The sequence below is a fragment of the Puntigrus tetrazona genome, unplaced genomic scaffold (assembly GCF_018831695.1).
Source record: "Puntigrus tetrazona isolate hp1 unplaced genomic scaffold, ASM1883169v1 S000000397, whole genome shotgun sequence".
Lineage (NCBI taxonomy): Eukaryota > Metazoa > Chordata > Actinopteri > Cypriniformes > Cyprinidae > Puntigrus > Puntigrus tetrazona.
In genome coordinates this window covers 207,501-229,066 of record NW_025048050.1, presented here as the reverse complement: position 1 = coordinate 229,066, position 21,566 = coordinate 207,501, and the positions used below count along the sequence as shown (strand labels likewise).

General features: G+C 37.0%; 1 protein-coding gene across 3 annotated transcripts in view; it reads left to right on the top strand.

Moving 5' to 3' along the window:
• The window catches only part of ttc28 (tetratricopeptide repeat domain 28), a 251,279-nt gene that overhangs the window by 203,977 nt on the left and 25,736 nt on the right, over positions 1–21,566 (top strand). For all 3 annotated transcript variants that reach the window (XM_043231644.1, XM_043231643.1, XM_043231645.1), the window contains 3 exons: positions 6,199–7,540; positions 10,743–11,266; positions 15,377–15,486. In XM_043231644.1, the coding sequence (XP_043087579.1) occupies positions 6,199–7,540; positions 10,743–11,266; positions 15,377–15,486 (1,976 nt within the window). The remainder of the gene's footprint in view (positions 1–6,198; positions 7,541–10,742; positions 11,267–15,376; positions 15,487–21,566) is intronic.

Here is a 21,566-nt window from a genome sequence, read left to right as displayed (position 1 = left end):
AATTTAGTGATTTGCATAATTTTGCCATTAAATGGTTAATTAATTTATTGGCGATTGTTTCTTTTTATAATCAGCAAATATTTTGAGTCTAATAAAAGATTAGCCATTTAACCAGTTTTCAAAAATTCAGAAAAATCTGAATGTGAACAAATATGCAAGCCATTGATGCCTATTAAAAAAGTGCATAATTTTTTTTTTATTAAATTAAATATTTACAGTGAGTGGGTTTAAATCACGCGTTAAAAAGCTGAATTATGTGATTCATCCATAATTTCGCAATATGCACGCATTGCTTTTCAGTTGGAGCACAGTACAATAGAAAGACAGAAAGCACGATTACTTAAAGTATGATTGCTTTTCAGTAAGTGTTAATCATTTCACCATCTTTCTCTCGAAGGTCTGTGCCTCTAGCACACCTGAAGCATGTTTCCTTCAGCTGCAAGCCCAGAAAACACCTTCTTTCCCGCTCAGGAGTATCGCTTTAATGCTCCATCTCGACTCATATTTTATTAAAACAGGTTTTGAGTTTGGATGCCGTTGCGATATTTAAGCCCTGAGCAGCGTGAATCTGATCCCAGTTGTGATAGTGCTGAGTGGACGGTAACCAGAGGCTTTATTCTCCTCAGCGAGAGCCGCGGGCCATAAACACACACTTCACAGCACCGTCAGAAGACTTTAGCGGTGTGTTTGTGCGTGTGTTTCGGTCTGGTGTTGTTAGTGTGTTTTGGTGTGGTTAGCAGTAGGGCTGGGGGGGGGGAATTAAAACATGCGGGTATAACAAAAATAAATTCAATATAAATGATCACTTGCATTGTTTCATCCGAAAATATTTAAGAAAAATACAATAATAACTACAATCACATTTGATTGCACAGAAAAGTATTTTAATGACAGTAATGTTAACGGCTTAAATATTGTTAGCGGTAAGTTTGTTTTCATTTGGGATAGAATTTGGGAAAAATTGAATAATTTATTTCTGGTCAAAAATGTTTGGATTATATGTCAGGATAATTATATTATATCGCATTTACATAGTGTTATGTTTATTATTACAGAATAAAATATTAAAATAAAAACATTACCTATATATTTTATACTATTCGATGCACAACTTAATTAATAATTTATTAATTATATATATATATATATATATATATATATATATATATTTATTTTTTTTTTTTTTTTTTTCTATGTTTTTGGAATTAAAAATAATTTATGTAGTTTAATGTTTCTTACTTTATTTTAAAAATACTACAATTATTTTAGTTGCATATATATATATATATATATATATATATATATATATATATATATATATATATATATATATATATATTTTTTTTATTTTTTTGTACATTAATAAAATGTCAGTACTAATGTTGGCTTAAGTACTGTCTAGTTTTGGTTGCACTAAGTAATATTACTATTGTGTGTGTGTTTCAGAAGGTTAATCGCTGTGTGGCAAATGTTCTCTCACGACTCTTGCTTTAAAACATTAGACATTGTTGATTTTCATTTTCTTTCGCTCCATAGCTGTAGGCAGAATATTAGCCGGTTCATCTCATTTGGTTTTCCTTAGATTAATATTCCGAGTCATTAAAAGAGCCACGGAGCAGCTTTAGAACTACTGCTCCTCTCTAAAGCGGCGAAGGGCTTCTCATAAACTAAAGTAAATCATTATCTTTTAATGAAAATACACACTGGTTGAAAATGACAGAAGTTGAGCTCGCGCTTACTTAGTTACGGGTAATCAGATTTGGACATTTCGTACTATCCATTCATAAATTGATGAGAATTTAAATGTGCTAAATTAAAAAAAATAATTATAATTAGTCATTTAAAAAAAAAAAAAAAAAAAAAATGCATTAACCCCAGGTTAAGTGTAGTGCATGTTTGATGTGTTGCTTTGACTGTGGCCCTGTTTCCACAGACAGTCGTTTAGTGCCGTCTCCGGCACACAGTGCAAGTGCGCCAAAACGGAAACGGAATATTTGGAAATTCCAAAATAGATCTTCAAAACGGTTTCGAAAATTCCTGAGAATTCCGAAAGGCCAGACTCCCGTTTCTCCGACATTAAGAGGGTGTTTATCAACAATCTGCGGCTGGTAAAAAAAAAAAAAACCTGAACCGCGCTTTGCTTAGCTAAAAGTGGAAGCGGAGAATAAACACAACTTCTTCTGCGAGAGGCTTAATGTAAAATTAATGCATCTGGCAAACCGTTGCCGGCCGCACCGCAGCGTTCGACTCTTTTACTCTTCGTCTGAAGCCAACAACAAAGCTGACCCTAGACTCGCAAGAATCTTCAGAGTCTGCCATTTGTTTGTCCCCATTTTCCCTGGGGTTTTTTCGAGACCGGCTCTGAGCTGTAAATCATACGGCAGAATATCGGGCCTAGTTAGCGTTCGCGTTTGAATGGGAGGAGACGAGACGGGAATGGTTTCGAGAGACAGACAGGAATCATAACAAAGGAAAATAGCTGTGGAAGCCACATGCCTGCTGAAATGCAGCTGCGCTTATTATTATTATGTTTTTGCTTGCCGTCAGCCGCTTCTTGCTGCAGTCACTTCGCGTACAATTTTGGTTTCCGTTAAATAAGTAGAGTGTGTGTTTGAGGTGAAGACATTAAGAGGGGTCGTTTCGAGACGCCAATTTTTTTCCTGCCTTTTTCTGCGTTGAACCAGCTGCAAAATCAATCACGACAGCACAGACTTTGTTTTGAAGCAAAAACATGCTTTCAGATTTGAATAAAAGGAAAATCTACAGCAGAATTTATCTGAGATGGCAACGGTATACTGCAATATACTTAACTGCTGACTCGCATTAATTTTTGTTATAAAAACTATTTTTAGATAAGCTTATTGTGAAATAGGGAGTGAGACTGGCTTTTAAAAAATATTATATGTTCGCATTATTTATAGTTTGTTATATATTCATTTTGTTATATGTATTTATATTTAGAATCATATATATATAAATACAATTTTATTTGACAAATTTCTAATAAGATAAAATAGATATTTAATTTTTATATTTTTGTATTTATATTTTATAAATTTATTATTGTATAAATATGTAATCATATTTAGTATATAAAAATTCCCATTAATATATTTTAATATAAATCTCTCTCTCTCTCTCTCTCTCTCTCTCTATATATATATATATATATATATATATATATATATATATATGTATATATATTTTTTTTTTTTTTTTTTTTTGTTTAAATTGAAAAAATCCTACTGGGATGGTAATTTAAAATATGCATATATATGTGTATATATATGTATATATAATTTTAATATAATATTTATAATATAATATATAATATATAATATAATATAATATTTATATATAATATATATATATAATCTCAGACCCAGTGGGGGCATAAATATGCAAACAAAAAAAATTAGAAATAAAAATCCTTCCTAAACTCAGCCTTTGTCTGCTCATTACTTACTCATTTGATGGACATATAACCCATATCTGACATATTTGATAGTCATATAGCCCTTTTGAGCTTTATAAGTTTCATGCATGTTTCAAAACGGTCACCATGACATGATTCCGACATGAAATCAGAGTAAATGCGTTCTATTATTAAATGTACTATATTAAGAATTTAACACACATCTGATGACTGCCGGTTTGATCGGTTTCATTTAGTTGTCAAAATCTCGTCAGGAAGTCGAGCTTTAAAGGCGAGTCCGCGCTAAAGCTAATTAATTCGGAATGTCACAGCCTTTAGGAAGCGGGAAGGCTTGAAAAGCGACAGCTATGTAATGAGTTCAAGTAGGACATCTCAGTAAAAATAAAATAAAAAAGTCATGGCGTCTCAGTCATTTGGGGTTGAAGATTGTGCCATTTGAAGATTAAATTACTACATTTCACATGCATTCAGGCGAAACGACCGCCTGGGGAGGGAAGTATTTTTAATGTTTGTTTGAAGGGCTGCCCATCACTCGTTCTACATAGCAGGGCATCAAAGCTGGAAAGACATCCTCAAAATCCCACTTCTGCTAATGTAGGCAGAGGCTCTCGGAGTCTGGCGTCTTCTTTAGCCAAATACTGCAGCGTTGCAATTATTATTCACCCCTTAGAGCAGACGCTGAGGAGTTTTTAACCTTTTCACTGACCTCCGATCAGTCTCAGATCCTGTTCCCCAGCCCCTCTCCTGCACGCCGGCTTTAGGGATTTAACTTTAACGATGGGGCCATATGCATTCCTGCATCGTCCGCAGGTGACCGCGTAATCCTCTTAACTGACCTATCAAAGAGGTGCTCTTTTTGTTTGTAGCCGTGACCCCGTTCTTAATACCAAATGCTGGAGATAAAGCTGACTGTGGTGTGACTGTCATAGTCGCATGCTGTTGCTTAAATTATGCGTATTTGCATCCTTTTGAGCCGTAAGAGAATGTTTATTTATATCTATTTGCGCTGTCGGACGATTAAACGTAATTAATTGCATCCAAATTAAAAAGGTTTTGGTTACATAATATATGATATATACTGTATGTTTGCACATTTATATATAAAAAGTAAACACACATACATATATTATGCAAACGAAAGCTTTTATTTGAGTGAAGAAATAAAATGTTACATTTTTTTGTGTTTTAAATTTTAAGCCAAGTTGCATACCACCAGGGGGCACTCAGAGTGCCACATTTTTAGAACAACTGCTGTAAATGATCCATTAGTTTAAGTAGTTTGTGCACATAAACACTCCCTACTGTTTGTGAATTAATAGCAGTCCCTTCTGTTAATTTGCAGACGGTCGGGAGTATTTATGTCCTGACAGTGTAGATTTGTTCAGCTCAGCATTTCTGTTTTTAGCTCAAGGAAGTTTTTTAGGTCATGTTAGCACCGTCTGTTGTGTTCCTAGCAGTCACATTGGACGGAGCCAGTATAGAAGTGTTTAAGCAGGCCCAGTCATTTAATAAAAACAGACCCGCAGGTGTTGGTTTCTTTCATCAAAGTTTTTTTTGTCTGGCACGTTTCACCGCGCACATCTCAAAGGATTCATTTTCAAACAAGCCTTTGTCTGAAGCTTTGCTCACTGATAAATGAAGAATCATGGGGTTAAGTATTGATAATTAGCCACTGAAGACTGGGGCTATTTTAGAGGAAATATTTGTGAATAGAGAAGAGCTCTAATGGGCCCTCAGTGTCAGGATACCAGCTTGGCACGGGATCTAATTGGATTTACCACATGCTGGTAATCCTGCCTTGGCACATGAGTATTGACACTGAGCAGATGGGCAACCCCTCACCCATTCTGATACCCCCCGTCGCCTCCTGCTTCCACAAACGCAGAAGGACACGCTCGTGGCCCGTGACACAGTCAGCAGAGCGGACGAGTTTCCCTCAAGATGCCAAACCACTCCGTCAACAGTGGCTCCGCGTCTCTCGAAAAAACACTTTTATCTCACACGCTACTTCCCTCCGATGTGTTTTCGTTGGCGTTCGATTCCCAGAGCTCATTTTCGGGTCAGCCGGCATCTCTGACAATTACACAAATGGTCACCACAGACTTCCCAGTTGTGCCCCACTGACACGTCTTGTTTTCCGCTCATCCCAGCAGTTTTCCTGATCCCTGATACTTAGCTCTGACTTTCAAAGGGAAAGAAATACCCGGTTAAAGCATACAGAGATGTGGTGTGGACCACAATTAAAGTTTCCCATTGCTGGTGCCCTCAAACCCTTTTTCCATCAGAAGTGTTCATTAGCCCTTTTCCTCCCGTTTCTCTACTTTCCCCAAAGTACCGTACTGGAACCGGAGAGGCGGGACTGTTATGACGGTAATGATAATTTTGTGGAAAAGTGGTGAGGCAACATTAGGGGGACCCAAAATTTGCAAGAAGTCTCCCAAGACAGAGCAGATCTGGCTGTTTTGATTGTCATCGCCTCATACTGTCATATCTTTAGGGCTCAGAACTTTGATTGAAGACGAGTCGAGGCTACACAAATCAGATCAGATCCCCTTTTTAATTAAAAGATATTTCTGCATGCTCTCAGATCCTATTCCCTTTTTTCCAGTTGGATAATTTACTTGGGGTATGTTTTTTTAATGTAAACTTAATCTTTAGCCTCTTTTATACAGATCGAAGATATTGAAAAGCCATTTCGGTTATCCTGTGAAGCATGATAAGCACAGTTCGACTGAATGAAACTATTTTTTTCTTCTTTACAGGAATCATTCACCAGATGAAAGGGGACTACGAGACTGCTCTGAAGCTGCACAAGGCTCATCTATCCATCGCCCAGGAGCTAAACGACTACGCCGCACAGGGAAGGGCATATGGAAATATGGGCAACGCTTACAATGCCCTCGGTGCCTTCGACCAGGCCGTACGCTACCACCGCCAAGAGCTGCAGATTTCCATGGAGGTTAACGATCGTGCCTCGCAGGCTTCGACACATGGGAACCTAGCGGTGGCTTACCAGGCTCTGGGTGCACATGATCGGGCCTTGCAACATTACCAGAATCATCTGAACATTGCCCGAGAGTTGAGGGACATTCAGAGTGAGGCTCGTGCTTTGGGCAATTTGGGTAATTTCCACTGCTCTCGGGGAGAGTTTCCCCAAGCCGTACCCTACTATGAACAATACCTACGGCTTTCCCCGGACTTGCAGGATATGGAGAGTGAAGGTAAAGTCTGTCACAACTTGGGATACGCACACTACTGTCTGGGAAACTTCCAGGAGGCGGTGAAGTACTACGAACAAGATTTAGCACTTGCTAAGGACCTCCACGATAAGTTGAGTCAAGCCAAAGCCTACTGTAATCTTGGTCTGGCCTTCAAGGCTCTTGGTGACTACAGCAAGGCGGAGGAGTGCCAGAAGTACCTTCTTTCATTGGCGCAGTCGCTGAACAACTCGCAAGCTCGATTCCGCGCCTTGGGCAACCTGGGAGACATCTTCCTTTGCAAGAAGGACGTTCCCGGAGCTGTCAAGTTTTACGAGCAGCAGTTGTCCTTGGCGCACCAAGTCAAGGATCGCAAAATGGAGGCGAACGCCTACGCCGCATTGGGAGCAGCCTACAGGATGCTACAAAAGTTTGACAAGGCCTTGGGTTACCACACCCAGGAACTGGAGGTGTATCAGGAGCAGGGCGACATCCAGGGAGAGTGCCAGGCTCATGGACACCTCGCCGCCGTCTATATGTCTCTTGGAAAGTACACCATGGCCTTTAAATGCTACGAGGAACAGCTTGAGCTCGGCCAGCGACTGAAGGACCCCAGCGTTGAGGCCCAGGTTTACGGTAACATGGGTATTACGAAAATGAACATGGGAGTAATGGAGGAGGCCATTGGTTATTTTGAGCAACAGTTGGCGATGTTGCAGCAGCTCAGTGGCAACGAGGCCGTGCTGGACCGTGGTCGTGCTTATGGGAATTTGGGAGACTGCTATGACTCGCTGGGAGATTTTGAAGAAGCGATAAAGTATTATGACCAGTACCTCTCCGTGGCACAGAGCCTCAATCATATGCAGGACCAGGAGAAGGCATACCGAGGTCTTGGTAATGGACACAGGTAAGAGTTCAAGAACTTTTTTGTGTTGTTTATCATTTTACACTGGCCTCAAAACGTATTTGGATACAATTAGGTAGAAAACATATCAAACCATGTTGCATCTGCAAGCAAATATTTCTTAAAATATGATATATACAGATACTTAAAATATTCAGGCTTGTTTCCATTTTGAATGTAAGTGCATTTGGTCTCATGATTTTTTTATCTTGTTTTTAACTTAATTTATTCCTAAAATTTGTGCAATGCCAGTGTAGTGAGACAAAATACACTTATTATATTAAATACATAACAAGACGTAATATCTTGGTTTAATTATATCTTGTTTTAAGTATTTTCAAATATTTTAACTGGAAAACAAGTAAAAAAAAATCTTAAAAACATCTCACTCCAGATGTCCTGGACTGAATTTGTGGTAAATGTATCCTGAGATTATCTTGTATCTTGAGAAACATTTTAGATATTTTTGTTGGATATTCTGTTATCTGATCAAATAGCATTCATACATTTTTAAGTGATGTAAAAGGATAGTTCACCAAAGAAATTCTGATGTGCCTTCAAGTTGTTTTGATCTGTATCGATGTTTCAGTTTTTATTAATGCAATGGAAGTCGATGTGATGCCAAGCAGCACTTTCATTTTTATTTATATTGACACGAGAATTGAGTAAATTGGGGTAATTGTAGTTTTATTCTCCTTTAAGTGTGAAAATACTTTTTGACGCCACTGTAAAAACTGCAAAAGTACTAGTGATGCTTCAATATAATATGATCTCATACAAGATTAGATTACGTGTGAGTGATTTATTAGCATTCTGGAGCTGTGGAGTCTCGTGATGATGCAACAGGCTGCTTGTTATTCCAATTGATTCAGTCTGATAGAGGCACTTGCCGTATGAGAACGGCATGAGAACTGACTCCATGAGGTCAGCAGGCGGACGCTGAACACAAAATGCAACGGACTGAAAATGGAATTGTTTTGTATCAGAGCTTGACCCCGTCAGGTGCATGTGGTTTATCTATGTTAGTGCTTATTTGCCTTTGAGTAGATACCGTTTTTTACTTGGTCAATAAGTTGCATGCTTGCTATTCATGGTGGGAAATATCACACATTCTGCAGGCAAATCATTAGGCAACATCTAAATAGTGCCGTTATTTAATGCACTTCTTATTTGTCCATTTTGTTGCTTAAAGAGCCTCGCTTACGATCTCTCCTTGTGACTTGTGAATATGACGGATGTTTTAGTGGCAGCAAATAAATTAGTTCAAACTGATTGGTGACTCTTGGCAGCTTATCAGTTAAATGTAGTTTTAGTACATATTAATATTAAAAATGCATTAAATGTATTCTGTGAACATTTTTAAGAGATAATGCAAATGAATCTTTGAATCAGAGTTTCGCTGATGTTGAGCCATTGCATTGCTTTGAAATATATTTAAAATATAAAATAATATATATTTGATGCACGTTAGGATTGTACTTTATGAAACACAATCGCCCAGTGCTTTTGTCTTCAACGGAGAACAAATCTTTGTGTTTTGAATCTGTTCGCTCTCAGAAATAAAGGTACAAAAGCTGTTACTGTGGCGGTAGCTTTTAAAAAGGTACACTTTTGTACTTAATAGGTTCTAATATGTAGACTTTATATACTAATATGCACCTTTAAGCTACCAAAATGGACCCTTCAGGTACAAACTTGTACATGACGGCTTTTGTACCTTGATGTTACATGTCATACTCTAAAAAAATCCATTCAGTCTTCAACAACAGAATTGATTCCACTTCTTTTAACCAAATACCTCGTAGTTTGATATTTGGTTTGTGGTTTAAAGTGAAGATAGTTTGCCAAAAATAACAGCGACTCAATTTCTTAACTCCGATGGTATGATGTATTTGCTCGATCGCTCGAAAAAGCGAGTTGTTCTTTGTGCGCTCCCGTCCGTGTCTACCCAGCATCCTCGGCGTGATCCGCCACGCATCCATTTTAATTAACATCCAATCAGCCCTTTAAGCGTTCCAGCTCCCGTCACAGACCCCGGTGGATTCTGCTTACCTGCGAGTATACGGGCACGGAAATATGATGAATGGTTTGCTGCAGGGGCCTGTCAGAGCTCGACGCTGAGGATTGTGGGAAGAGAACTCGCACCGGGCCCTCAACGAGCCAACCTCATCCAAACCCAAACCCCCGCTGTCCGACGGGAAAGTAAATTACACTGTCACTAGTGACAATGCGCTTGGACTCCCCTCAGCGGAGAGGAGCTTTACCTCAGATAGCGCAGAAGAATCCAACAAGAACCTCATTAAAGGCCCGCGTTAAAAGCTATTTGTTTCATTTATATTGAAATGAGGCAGGGCCTTTCAACAAGACTGATGTTGCTGTAATTTCAAGTGACAGGACAACAAGGGGTAATGATGCATCGCTTTTATGCTACCTAAGTAGTGAGCGAGTCCCCGGCCTGCATGAATTAAGCCTGGTTTTGTTATTCCGCAGAGAGCCGGTACCGAATCGTGTTTCTAACTCGTTCTCCCGCCGGATGAGAGCGTTTGGACTACATTTCTCTTTCTAAATGAAGTTGCGTCGGAGCTGTCCCGCCACCTGTGCGGTTCTGGAATAGCTGGTATCGATCTAAAACACGCCGTCCCTCGCGATTCTCCCACGTTCAGTGTTTTAGCAGCGATGCGTTATGAGATTCTGTTTCACGCGAGAAGGTCGGTATTAAAAGAAATACATAAATCTCTAAATCGCTCTGTAAATTTGATAGCGGCGTGTAAACATTCTGGAATTTATCAGAGTCAGAGCTGAAATTTACATGCCACTTATTTCTATTTGATTACACCAGAGTCTGGAAGCAGACACACTTTGAGAAGCACGCCATTAGACTGATTTAATGTGTATATATATATATATATGTATATGGACTGGACATCCCCCTATGCACACCTATGTCACATTTTAATATAGAATTGTTCATAATTTTATATATTTATGTACCTTGTGCCTTACTTTCTAGAAAGTAGTAGTAGATAGTAGTAATTATTTACTAGATATCGCCATCTCGTGTCATGGTGTGTGAAAATAAGCGATGGTGCTGTTGAGATTTGCTGTATATATGCATTGTTTTCGTAAGTGTCTCAGCCAATCAGACTGCTCACTTTGTGTTTTCTCTAGCTATCTCTGCGTAACGGTGCTTCTCTGTGTTTGTCAGGGCGATGGGGAATCTTCAGCAGTCTCTGGTGTGTTTTGAGAAGCGGTTGGTGGTGGCTCATGAGCTGGGCGAGTGTGGAGGGAAAGCTCAGGCGTACGGAGAGCTGGGCAGCCTGCACAGTCAGCTGGGGAACTACGAGCAGGCCATCTCCTGCCTGGAGCGACAGCTCGCCATCGCCCGAGACACCCAGGACCGCTTGCTGGAGGGCGACGCCAGCTGCGGCCTGGGCGCTGTGTACCAGCTGATGGGCGAACACGACACGGCTCTTCAGTTTCACCAGCTGGACCTGCAGATCGCCGAGGACACGGGCAGCGCCGGCTGTCAGGGAAGGGCCTACGGGAACCTGGGGCTCACTTACGAGTCGCTGGGGAATTTCGAGAGAGCCGTGGTGTATCAGGAGCAGCACCTGAGCATCGCGGCGCAGACCAACGACCTGGCGGCCAAAACCCTGGCCTACAGCAGCCTGGGACGAACACACCACGCTCTGCAGAACTACTCACAGTCCGTCATGTACCTGCAGGAAGGTAAGAGGACGGTTATTCGGTCGCTGAGGTGTTCGGAGGGTTGTTGTGCGGTTGCTAAGGTGCTAAGTCGAAAGCTGTGACATGTAGTCGAGTCAGGTGTGCATATTTTTATGCAAAAACTGTGATGTTGCATTAAAAAGACTGGATACAAACAGGATATAAATGTTCAAAACGTGCATCAAATGGGTTGATATTTGTGTAATTTTTTTTTAAGGAAAAGAGACATTTTAATTGTAATTTTTTTTTATTGAAAGCATTAGTGTGTGTGTGTGTGTGTATGTATATATATATATATATATATATATATATATATATATATATATATATATATATATATATACACACACACACACATACATGTTTTGAAATGACAAGTACATGTGTAAACATGTGACCAAACATCAGTTGAATAATACTAGGTAATTAATTGATATATATTTCAAATTATATATATAATAGTTTTTGGGATTTAGAGAAGAAAATAATGATTTTATATTAATAATAGTAATTCAATTAATATGAATAATGATCAATAATGTCAAATTGTTGCTGTTGACACATGCATATATTATTGTTATTATTATCAGAAATATTTATATTATAAATATTACTATATATAAATATAATACATATTTATTTACAATGTTAAATCAAATTTATTTTGGCCTAATGTTGTGGTTCTTTTTACACATTTAAACTTAACTTATTATTATTATTTAACTATTCGGGATTCTTTGATAAATAGAAAGTTTATTAAAAAAAAAGTAACATTATAAATGTTTTTACTGTAACTTTTGTACAATTTAATGCATCTTTACTAAAGTCTCACCCCATACCACCCAGCATAAATTCATAACTAAACGGAAACATAAGTGTCTACCTGTTTTTTTTTTTTTTTTTTTGCAATGTGGATTTTTTTATTGCTTTTATCTCTGCTAAAAAAAATTAGCTTGGTTTTGGGGGTGAACGTATGATTTCTTCACCCTTGTAGGGCGTTCGTTCCTTCGTTCCGCTGAAGTAGAAATGACTAAAGTCGTCAGGAAGTTGTTTATTGAGGTCTGTTTGCACACTCACAGAGACATCTGCTGCTTGGCTCCCGCAAGACAACGCTGAGATTCAGCTCATTTGTTTGGCTTCTGGTGCCACTCTGAACCGGAGCGTTCTCAATCGAGCCGTATGTCGCTATAATAATCCTATTAGAGACGTATTCGAAGAGAGAGCGCTCACCCGTACACGACGAGACTAGAAGGGTTTGTAGTTGAATTACTGGTTTCTGGTCCTCGTCAGGAACAGATCGGCTCAGACGATGCTCTGATCACCTTTCGCCCAGGACTTTGACAATTAGCTCGCAGCGAGAGAACGGGAAGAGGCCGGAGAGTGGCGTATCTCACCGAAGGCCACCGCGTCGCTTCGTCTGACAGCCAGTTAACCGAGAGCAGCCTCCTCACGAGCCGCGGACGGAGCGAAGCGCTCGCTCTCACTGCGGTCTGCCGTTTGATAGATTAGAGTTGTGAACGCTAGAGTGTGTGTGTGTGTGTGTGTGTGTGTGTGTGTGTGTGTGTGTCCGACTGGAAGGACTCGATGATAATGGACGTATTTTTACTCTTACATTTTTATTGATGTATCTGTACAGCTTCCCTGTAGCTCAAATGGTAGAGCAATTCGATTGGCCGAGAAGGCGAGAGAGGATAAAATGTAAAAATCTAACTTTGGTGCAACAGTCTCTTTGGATAAAAGCGTCTGCTAAATGCATAAAAAAAACTAAAAATAGACATCTTTACATTTCTGTTTATTTATACATACTTCATCATTTTTATTTAATTTATTTGTGCATGTTTTATTCAATATTTATGTTTATTTTACTTCATAGATTCATTTAATGCTAATTTATGCGTATTGTATTTTTCACATTTTTATTTATCCTTCATTTTACTCTTTGCATTTTATTATATATATATATATATATATATATATATATATATATATATATATATATATATATATATATATATATATAGTCACATACACATATACAATAGCTCATGTACGGTTTTATGCAATTTATTTATACACACATATTTTTTTTAAACATATACATACATGTACATGGAATCTGCATTTTTATATTTTATATCAGCACATTTATATTTGATATTTCCTTTCATTTTTTTATATGCATACATTGGACGTTTCTTATGCGTTTTTTTATATTTAGATGCATTTTAGACGCGGCTTCGCAACTCACTTCTGCGCAATTTTTCAGCTTGCGTTATTTCATATTTCGAATCGGTCAGACGCAACTTTTGGCAGCCCAGTGAGCCAAGAAACGGATGATAAAACTCACCGCTGGTTTCTCTATCCATTTATAACACGTTTCACATGAGCAATAACTTACTGTTCAGACTGTGGCTGAAGTACGCAGCGTGCATCTTGCCATCAGTAATATACAACCAGAGAAACGACGTACACCACAATGCAATATGCTTGACATGACCTTTTGATTATTTCATCATCTGACAGTGTGCGCACCGCATACCACTTCCTGTCAGAAATAATGAGAGCGTTGTTTTCAGAGATTAAGGTCGTACCGGCGTAAAATAACACTGTTTACCAATTAGAGGCATGCTTTGATACGCATGCATGTATAATTCAGAGCCGTGTACCGCAGAGCGCTCGCGTGTTTCACCGCACGCTTCTTTTGTTTAGAGTTTGAACTTCACTGAGACGGAGGAATCAGAGCGGGATTGAAACGGTGATTAAAGTCTGCGTTGAATGAGAAAAACCCAAATTCTTCAGATCGGCGTCTGATGAGACCTAAATACCGGCACGTCTCGACAGCCGCGTCAAAGATCGATGATGAAAAACACCAAAACAGAGAGAACGGGGGAAAGAAAAGACAAGGGAGCGATTCGGAGACGTTTTTTTAATTTTTTTTTTAGGATGATTAATTTCAGAGAGCTGCAAATACGAATTGAAATACAAGACGCGCTAGAGCTGCTTTCAACCACTTCTGGCTTTAAAGCGAAGGGAGTTTTGATTATGCTTTTATTAAAGGAAAAGTTCCGTTCCTAACCTGAAGTATATGGTTTTCTTTCTTCCCGAGAAAAGAGAAGAAATCAAATGTATTTAAAATATATTTATTCCCTTTTAAACAAACGTTCGGCTTAATATTTCGGTGGAGTCTTTGATGAATAGTACGTTCAGAAGAACAGCATTCATATGAAAACTTTTTCTATAGATTATAAAAGTATGTACTGTGTTGTATTGTATTTTTGAACAATTTAAGACATTTCGTTCAAAAAATCTCTGAAACCTAAGCATTGGGCGGTATTTTGTAACATCAAAATGTGTTTTCACCAAAAAAAAAACGTTAAAAAAGTAAAGTTTCTTTAATTATTTATTTTACTTTTTTTCTCTTAAAATTTCCCAAATGCTTTCCCAAACTAAAACATTTTTTATTTGTTCATCCTCTATAGAAATTACATTTTTTGCCTCTCGGCTGATTTAAATAAAGCAATATTAAGATGAAGTGCTAAAATTTCTAAAGATAAAAAAACTAATAAAACTAAATTAAATAATAAGAATATTAATAATATAACAACTTAAAAATTTTATTTAAAAAGAACTGAACACACACACACACATTTATATATATATATATATATATATATATATATATATATATATATATATATATATATATAAATAGCAATAAATAATATATAAAAAAAAAAAAAAAAATATAAGCTTAATAAAAAATACATTAAAATGACAAAACATATAACCAAATTTCTAAAAACTTGAAACAAAAACTGAACTGAAAATAATGATGATTGATATAATAGTATATGAATAATAAAATTATATTTTAGTGCGCATTGCAAATAAATAAAACATTTTTTTTTATATTTTTCACTAGAAATTTCTAATAAATGTAATGGATAAATAAAAAAACATTCATTAAATTAAGCATGAAACGTTGAAGTAGAAAGACAGAAGTAGTATTGTGAGATTTTGATGTGTTAAAACGAGTGGAGTAGATCAGTAAGACTGAAAGTGTTTGTGTGTAAGTGTGTGTAAGTGTGTGTAAATGTGTGTTTTGTGACTCAGGTCTGCGTCTGGCGGAGCAGCTGGGCCGGCGGGAGGACGAGGCCAAGATCCGACACCGTCTGGGGCTCTCGCTGTGGGCCAGCGGCAATCTGGAGGAATCCCAGCACCAGGTACCGTCCGCACACACACACACACACACACACAGCCAATTTCCTGCAGTCTCCGCACAGATGCACAGGATGCTCATGAACGCTCTTCTTGACAGAGCTCCACTGTCTCTGCTTCTTCTAATGATGTGCCTGTAGGCGGATGCTTGCGTGTGCGTGCGTGTGTGTGTGTGTGTGTGTGTACGTACGTGTGTTTCGGATGTTTGCAGACTTGTCACCGCCGTCGGACTCTTCACTTGTGACTTCATCATTCTGTGAGGCAAACAAAGAGGCCGAATCTGCTGTTCAGGGAGTGGAGCTGCACAAACACACACCCTCTGCATTAAGACCCTGATTGATTCAGTCCTGTGAGCCCAAACGAGACCCTCGTCATCGGCAAACACTCCAGCTCAGGGTTTGTTTGAGGAATCGCTCCACGGCGCTGTGGATTTGGATGTAGCTTTGAGCAGGGACATTAAAGTTCACTTAATCCACAACTAAGGGCATAAAAAACGCTTATGAAATAACCTTAACTGAAATAAAAAAAAAATTTTAATTATATTTTTATTGTGTTGTTTAAAATGTTTACATTTTAGTTTAAATAAATGTGCTAAAATAATGATTATATTATATTATATTATATTATTATATTATATTATATTATATTATATTATATTATATTATATTACAATAGTTTTATTAAAATCAATTAAAATGTATTATTATATAATAATATATTTTACTATTACATTTCAAAAATAATTTAGCATTATTTATTATTATTATTTAATAATGTTTCAAAGTTCAGGTGATCATTTTACATTAATTTATTAATTTATTATTATCATTTCATAATGTTTAAATTGTGAAATGTTTTAGTTTAAATGAAAGTACTAAAATAAATGAATATATTATATTATATTATAGTATATTATATTATATTATTGTTTTATTACAATATTTAAAAGTTTTAATAAAACCAATTGTATTGTAATTTTTTTTGAATTATTATTCATTATATTAATTTTATTGCTATTTATTAATAACTAATTGATTAATAACTAATTTAATTAGTTACTAGATACATTTTAATATAGTTTATAGCAATGTACTAAAATAAGTCAGACTAGAACTGAAATAAAAATGAAAAAAAAAATGAAAAAGAAAAGAAATCTACATTTAGAACTAAAACAGAAAAAGAAGGAATAAAAATAAAAAATCTGTTCAAAGAGTCATTTAAAGCTACAGTGTCTGATTTCTTTGTAAATAACAGCAGCAAAATGACTGGAAAAATGTATTATTTCTCAAACAGTCTCACCTTAAAAGCATGATTGAGTCAGAAACGGACACAGCTTTGTTTTAAAAGCATTTTTACAGTCCAGTTATTCATGAATTATTGCTAAATGGTTGAACTGAATCGTTAGGAAAACAGAAATTAACCTGAAAGCTTCAGAAATACCCTAGAGAGTTTAGCTGAATATTGTATATTAAATGTAGTCATCTAGCGTTTAATAATATTCTAGGGACGCGCGATATGTACGAGCTAGTTGTTTAAAACCGCTGCAGTCAATAAGATCTTTTTTTAATACCTTTATTCAGCAAAGGTGCATTAAATTGATCAAAAGTGACGTTAATATTGTTTTATAAGTTTCTGTTTCAAATACATGCTGCTCTTTTGAATTTTCTATGCGTCAAAGAATGAATGTAAATGAGAATCAATTGGGTTTCATCGCGGTTTCCATTAAAATGCAAACAGTTTTCGACATTAATAATAATAAAAACGTTTCCTGAGCAGCAAATCAGCATATCATATTTCTGAAGGATCGCGTGACACTGAAGACTGAAGTACTGATGCTGAAAAATATAGATTCGTTTACAGAAATCAATTCGATTTTAACACACATTCGCATTGAAAACAGTCATTTTGAATTGCAATAATATTTTACAATATTACTGTATTTTTGATCAAATAAATGCAGCCTTGCTGACCGGAATGATTTTTTTAAAAACTTGAACAAGCTATACCAACCCCAGTGTTGCATTTTTGATTTTATTCTAGTCTTTTTTTAATATTTTAATTATTTAAATTAAATTAAAAGGACAGCGGCAGATTACTGAAAAGATTTAAACTAATATAAAAAAAAACATTTTGATGGAATATACATAATAAAAAAATAAAACATGCTCGTGAAGGTATAAAAAAACAATAGAACGTCTAGAAAAAAAGTGCATTTCTGATCCGAGTTAGACATATAGTTAGTTTTCCTGAAATCTTCTAGGCTTGCTCTGCAGACTAAACTTTTCAATCAATAGCATAAAACCGGCCCGAGGTGTATTGAGCCTCTGAGATTATTTCTTGAGCTCAAAGTGACGGATTTTATTTGATTTCTTTTATGATTTCTGGAGGTCGTCGGCGTCTCAGACGGTGACAGTGATTGTAGTCGTCTCAGTAATCGCCTGCTCGGATCACATTTCATCATGGCCGTCTGGGGAGGAAGGCTCTAGATTGTTCTTCTCCCTCTGTAAATTGCCGAGCGAGTCTCGCGGAGAAGGATGTTGATCACATATGTGCCGAACGTCTACAGGGAGATGGAAGATTAGAGGATAATGTGTTTAGATCATCGTACAGCCCGTCTTGTCAATTAGGCAGCTGCGCCGCTGGGGAGGGACGTGCTTTAGTTCGGTCTGAAAGAGCGGGAAAGCTTCAGAATGGAGTCTCCCGCGCCTCTGGCGGCAGCTGTCAATCAAACAGACACGCTTCGTATCGGACGCTTTTGTTGAGACGTCCAGATGTTTGCGCACAACACTGTCTCACAAGGAGACATCGCTTTTGTGACATTTCTCCACCAAAGAAAAACCTCGTAGATACTTTGTCTTGGCTCGGTGTCTGGAGTAAGCTCAGTAAGCGTAAAAATATGAGCGGTGGTTGCCAGTGGAGAACTCAATGCCGCAGTGGAGAACATTTACGTCAATATTTAGTAATCGGTTGCTTGGTTGTTGTTAAAGTGTTTCCAGGGCGTGTTTTTTTTTGCCGTGTTATCTCTGCATATTTTTCAAGATGCACACGAGTTGGTTTGTTCATCGGATTTGGAGAAATACCGGCAACGGATGCTCTGCGGTGAATGGGTGCCGTCAGAATGAAAGTCCAAGCAGCTGATAAAAAGCACACCGGTCCATCGGTTAACATCTTAAGAGGGTTTTGGAAGAAACGAATCCATCAAGACGTTTCTGACTTCGCTTTGAAACCGCTGCTTGAATCCACAATCCATAAAATTGCTTCTTTTATTGATTGCTGCATCACATCAGCATATTTGTTTGGAGCCGTTTTGAACCGCATTTGTTTGTAAATGGCGCTTTATATTTGCATATTTTTTTCCTTGATTCAGGAAGATTATTTTTCACTGAAGAAAGCAATATTACGGATAAAGGGCTTGAATTTTAGCTGGAAGTGTGACGTTAATAATAGGTTTGTTTTTATCTTCATGACGCATTAAAGGGACACTTTTTTGGGGAAATAGGCTCATTCTCCAACTCCCTCAGAGTTAATAAGTTGAGTTTTACCGTTTTTTTTAAACCATTCAGCCGATCTCCGTGTCTGGCGATAGCAGTTTTAGCGTAGCTTAGCATAGATCATTGAATCCAATTAGACCGGTAGCATTGTGTCGAAAAATGATCAAAGTTTGGATATTTTTCCTATTTAAAACTCTTAGACTCTTCTGTAGTTATATTGTGGACTGACACCGACAGAAAATGAAAAGTTATGATTTTCTAGAGTGATATGATGAGGAACTATACTCCCATTCTGGCGTAATAATCAAGGAGGTTTTCTGCCGTACCATGACCGCAGCTGATCTTGCAAGCTGAGCACTTTTTTTATGAACTCTGGGGGAGGTGGAGAATGAGCCTATTTCCAAAAAAAGCGGAGCGTTCCTTTAAATAATGCGCTGGAGCTGTGTGTATCGTGATTGGACGCTCATTCTGACGGCACCCATTCGCTGCAGAGCGCCCATTGCCGAGCGAGCGATGCAATGCTACGTTTCTCTAAATCTGTTGTTCTGATGAAGAAACAAACTCATCTACATCTTCTACGAACGCAAGGGTGTTAGCTAATGCTCTTTTTTTTTATTCAAAATATTACATTAACTTTCAAGTGACACACACTGTAGCTTTAAATGCGCATTTGTGTTCTTGTCTGCAGAGCGTTTAAGGCTGTAGAGTGGAGGAAATAAAATGAAACATAAGTCAGCTGATAGGACGGCGTGTGTGTGTGTGTGTGTGTAGTAATAGTAGCTTTTTATGGCCTTCCTCCCGGGTGACTCAGTTTGGTGTGTGTGTGTGTGATGTATAGACAGTTCTGGAGCGCTGCAGATTGCAGATGGTGTGTGTGTGTGTGTGTGTGTGTGTGTGTGTGTGCGCGCGCTGATGCATTCCGCTCTTAATTGATTGCAGGCTGGCCGTGCTGTATGCTGATGAAGGGCTCTCTGCAGCCGAACCCCTGAGAAACGCTGCATTCCACACCACAAACACACACACACACACACACACACACACACGTGCTCGGACACACACACACACATCTCGAAAACACATAAATACTCACACATGCAACTACGAGCTTCTCCTCAGTCCTCACATGAAGCAGGACAGCTTGACAACCACAGTCCAGCTGCCCTTTTAAAACTCATTCAGAAGTATTTTTGAGTAGTTTAGCGGGAAAAGCATCGACATAATCTTTAAACAAGACTTGTTCGCTTTGAGCAGATTGCTTAAATGTGTTGTCCTTGTAGTTAAAGTTAACCTCGCTATATTTAAATTTTTTGCTTAAAAGAAGTAGAACATTTTCGTCAGTGCGATAGGAAAGAAAAGTGCCTCTATTTTATTATAACAAGTTACTATTTTATTATAACATGTTTCATGCGATTTTAAGCTTGTACATTTGCTTGTGATTTTAATTTCTGTCGATTTAGGAATATTTGCATATTTAATTTTTTAGTTGAAATTGCTTGCTAGAAGTACATTGAGTGAATTAATGGTATTAATATAAATATATAAATAAATATAAAAAAACAACAATAAATCTGGGTAAAAAATTTAGTTGACGTTGTACAAAAATCTTTTATTTAATCATTAAATTATTTATTTATAAATATATTTAATCTGAAATCTATGAAATCATATTTAATTATTTATTTAATTATTGATTTATATATTTAGTTTGTTTACTGTTTATTTGAAAAGTGAATCATCATCTGATCCGTAAAGCTTCTATTGAAGCTTATATTATAATTATAATTATTTAGGTTATTTATTGTTTAATTAGTAAATCATTTATTTAATCTTTGAATTGATATTTGATTTAAAAAGTGTTAAATCATGTTTTTTTTTTTTTATTAGCGAATCATCCATTTAGTTTAGTTTTTGTTCGATTAGTGAAACATTTATTTGAATAACGAATTATGTATTTCATTTATTTATTGTTTATTTGATTAGTGAATTATTTAATCATTAAAAAAGATCTGTAAATTATATATTTTCTTTATTGAATCATTTATTTGATTAGTGAATTATGTAATTATTTGATTTATATATGTGACCCTGGAGAAGCTTAAGTCACTGAGGTATATTTGTATAAATAGCAAAAAATACATTGTAAGACACATTTTTTTGCATATATATATATATATATATATATATATATATATATATATATATATATATATATATATATATATATATTCATTTTTGATGAGTAATATGCATGGCTAAGAACTTCATTTGGACGACTTTAAAGGTGATTTTTTTCCTGTATTCAGATTTTTTGCACCCTCGGATTTTCAAACTGTTGCATCTCTGGCAAATACTGCCGTATCCTAACAAGCTATCTAAAACGGAAAGCTTGCTTATCCAGCCTTCAGATGATTCGTAAACCTCAATTTCGAAAAACGGACAGGGGGCCGGGGGTCACGTTACGACGAACGAACGAACGAATGAATCGTTTATTTTAAAAGTGAATCGTTCGTTTCACCGGTAGACTGTTCGACCGCTGTTCAATCCGTGCATCGTATGTGAATCTGTCCGTGAAGCAACTGAATCGAATCTCAAAA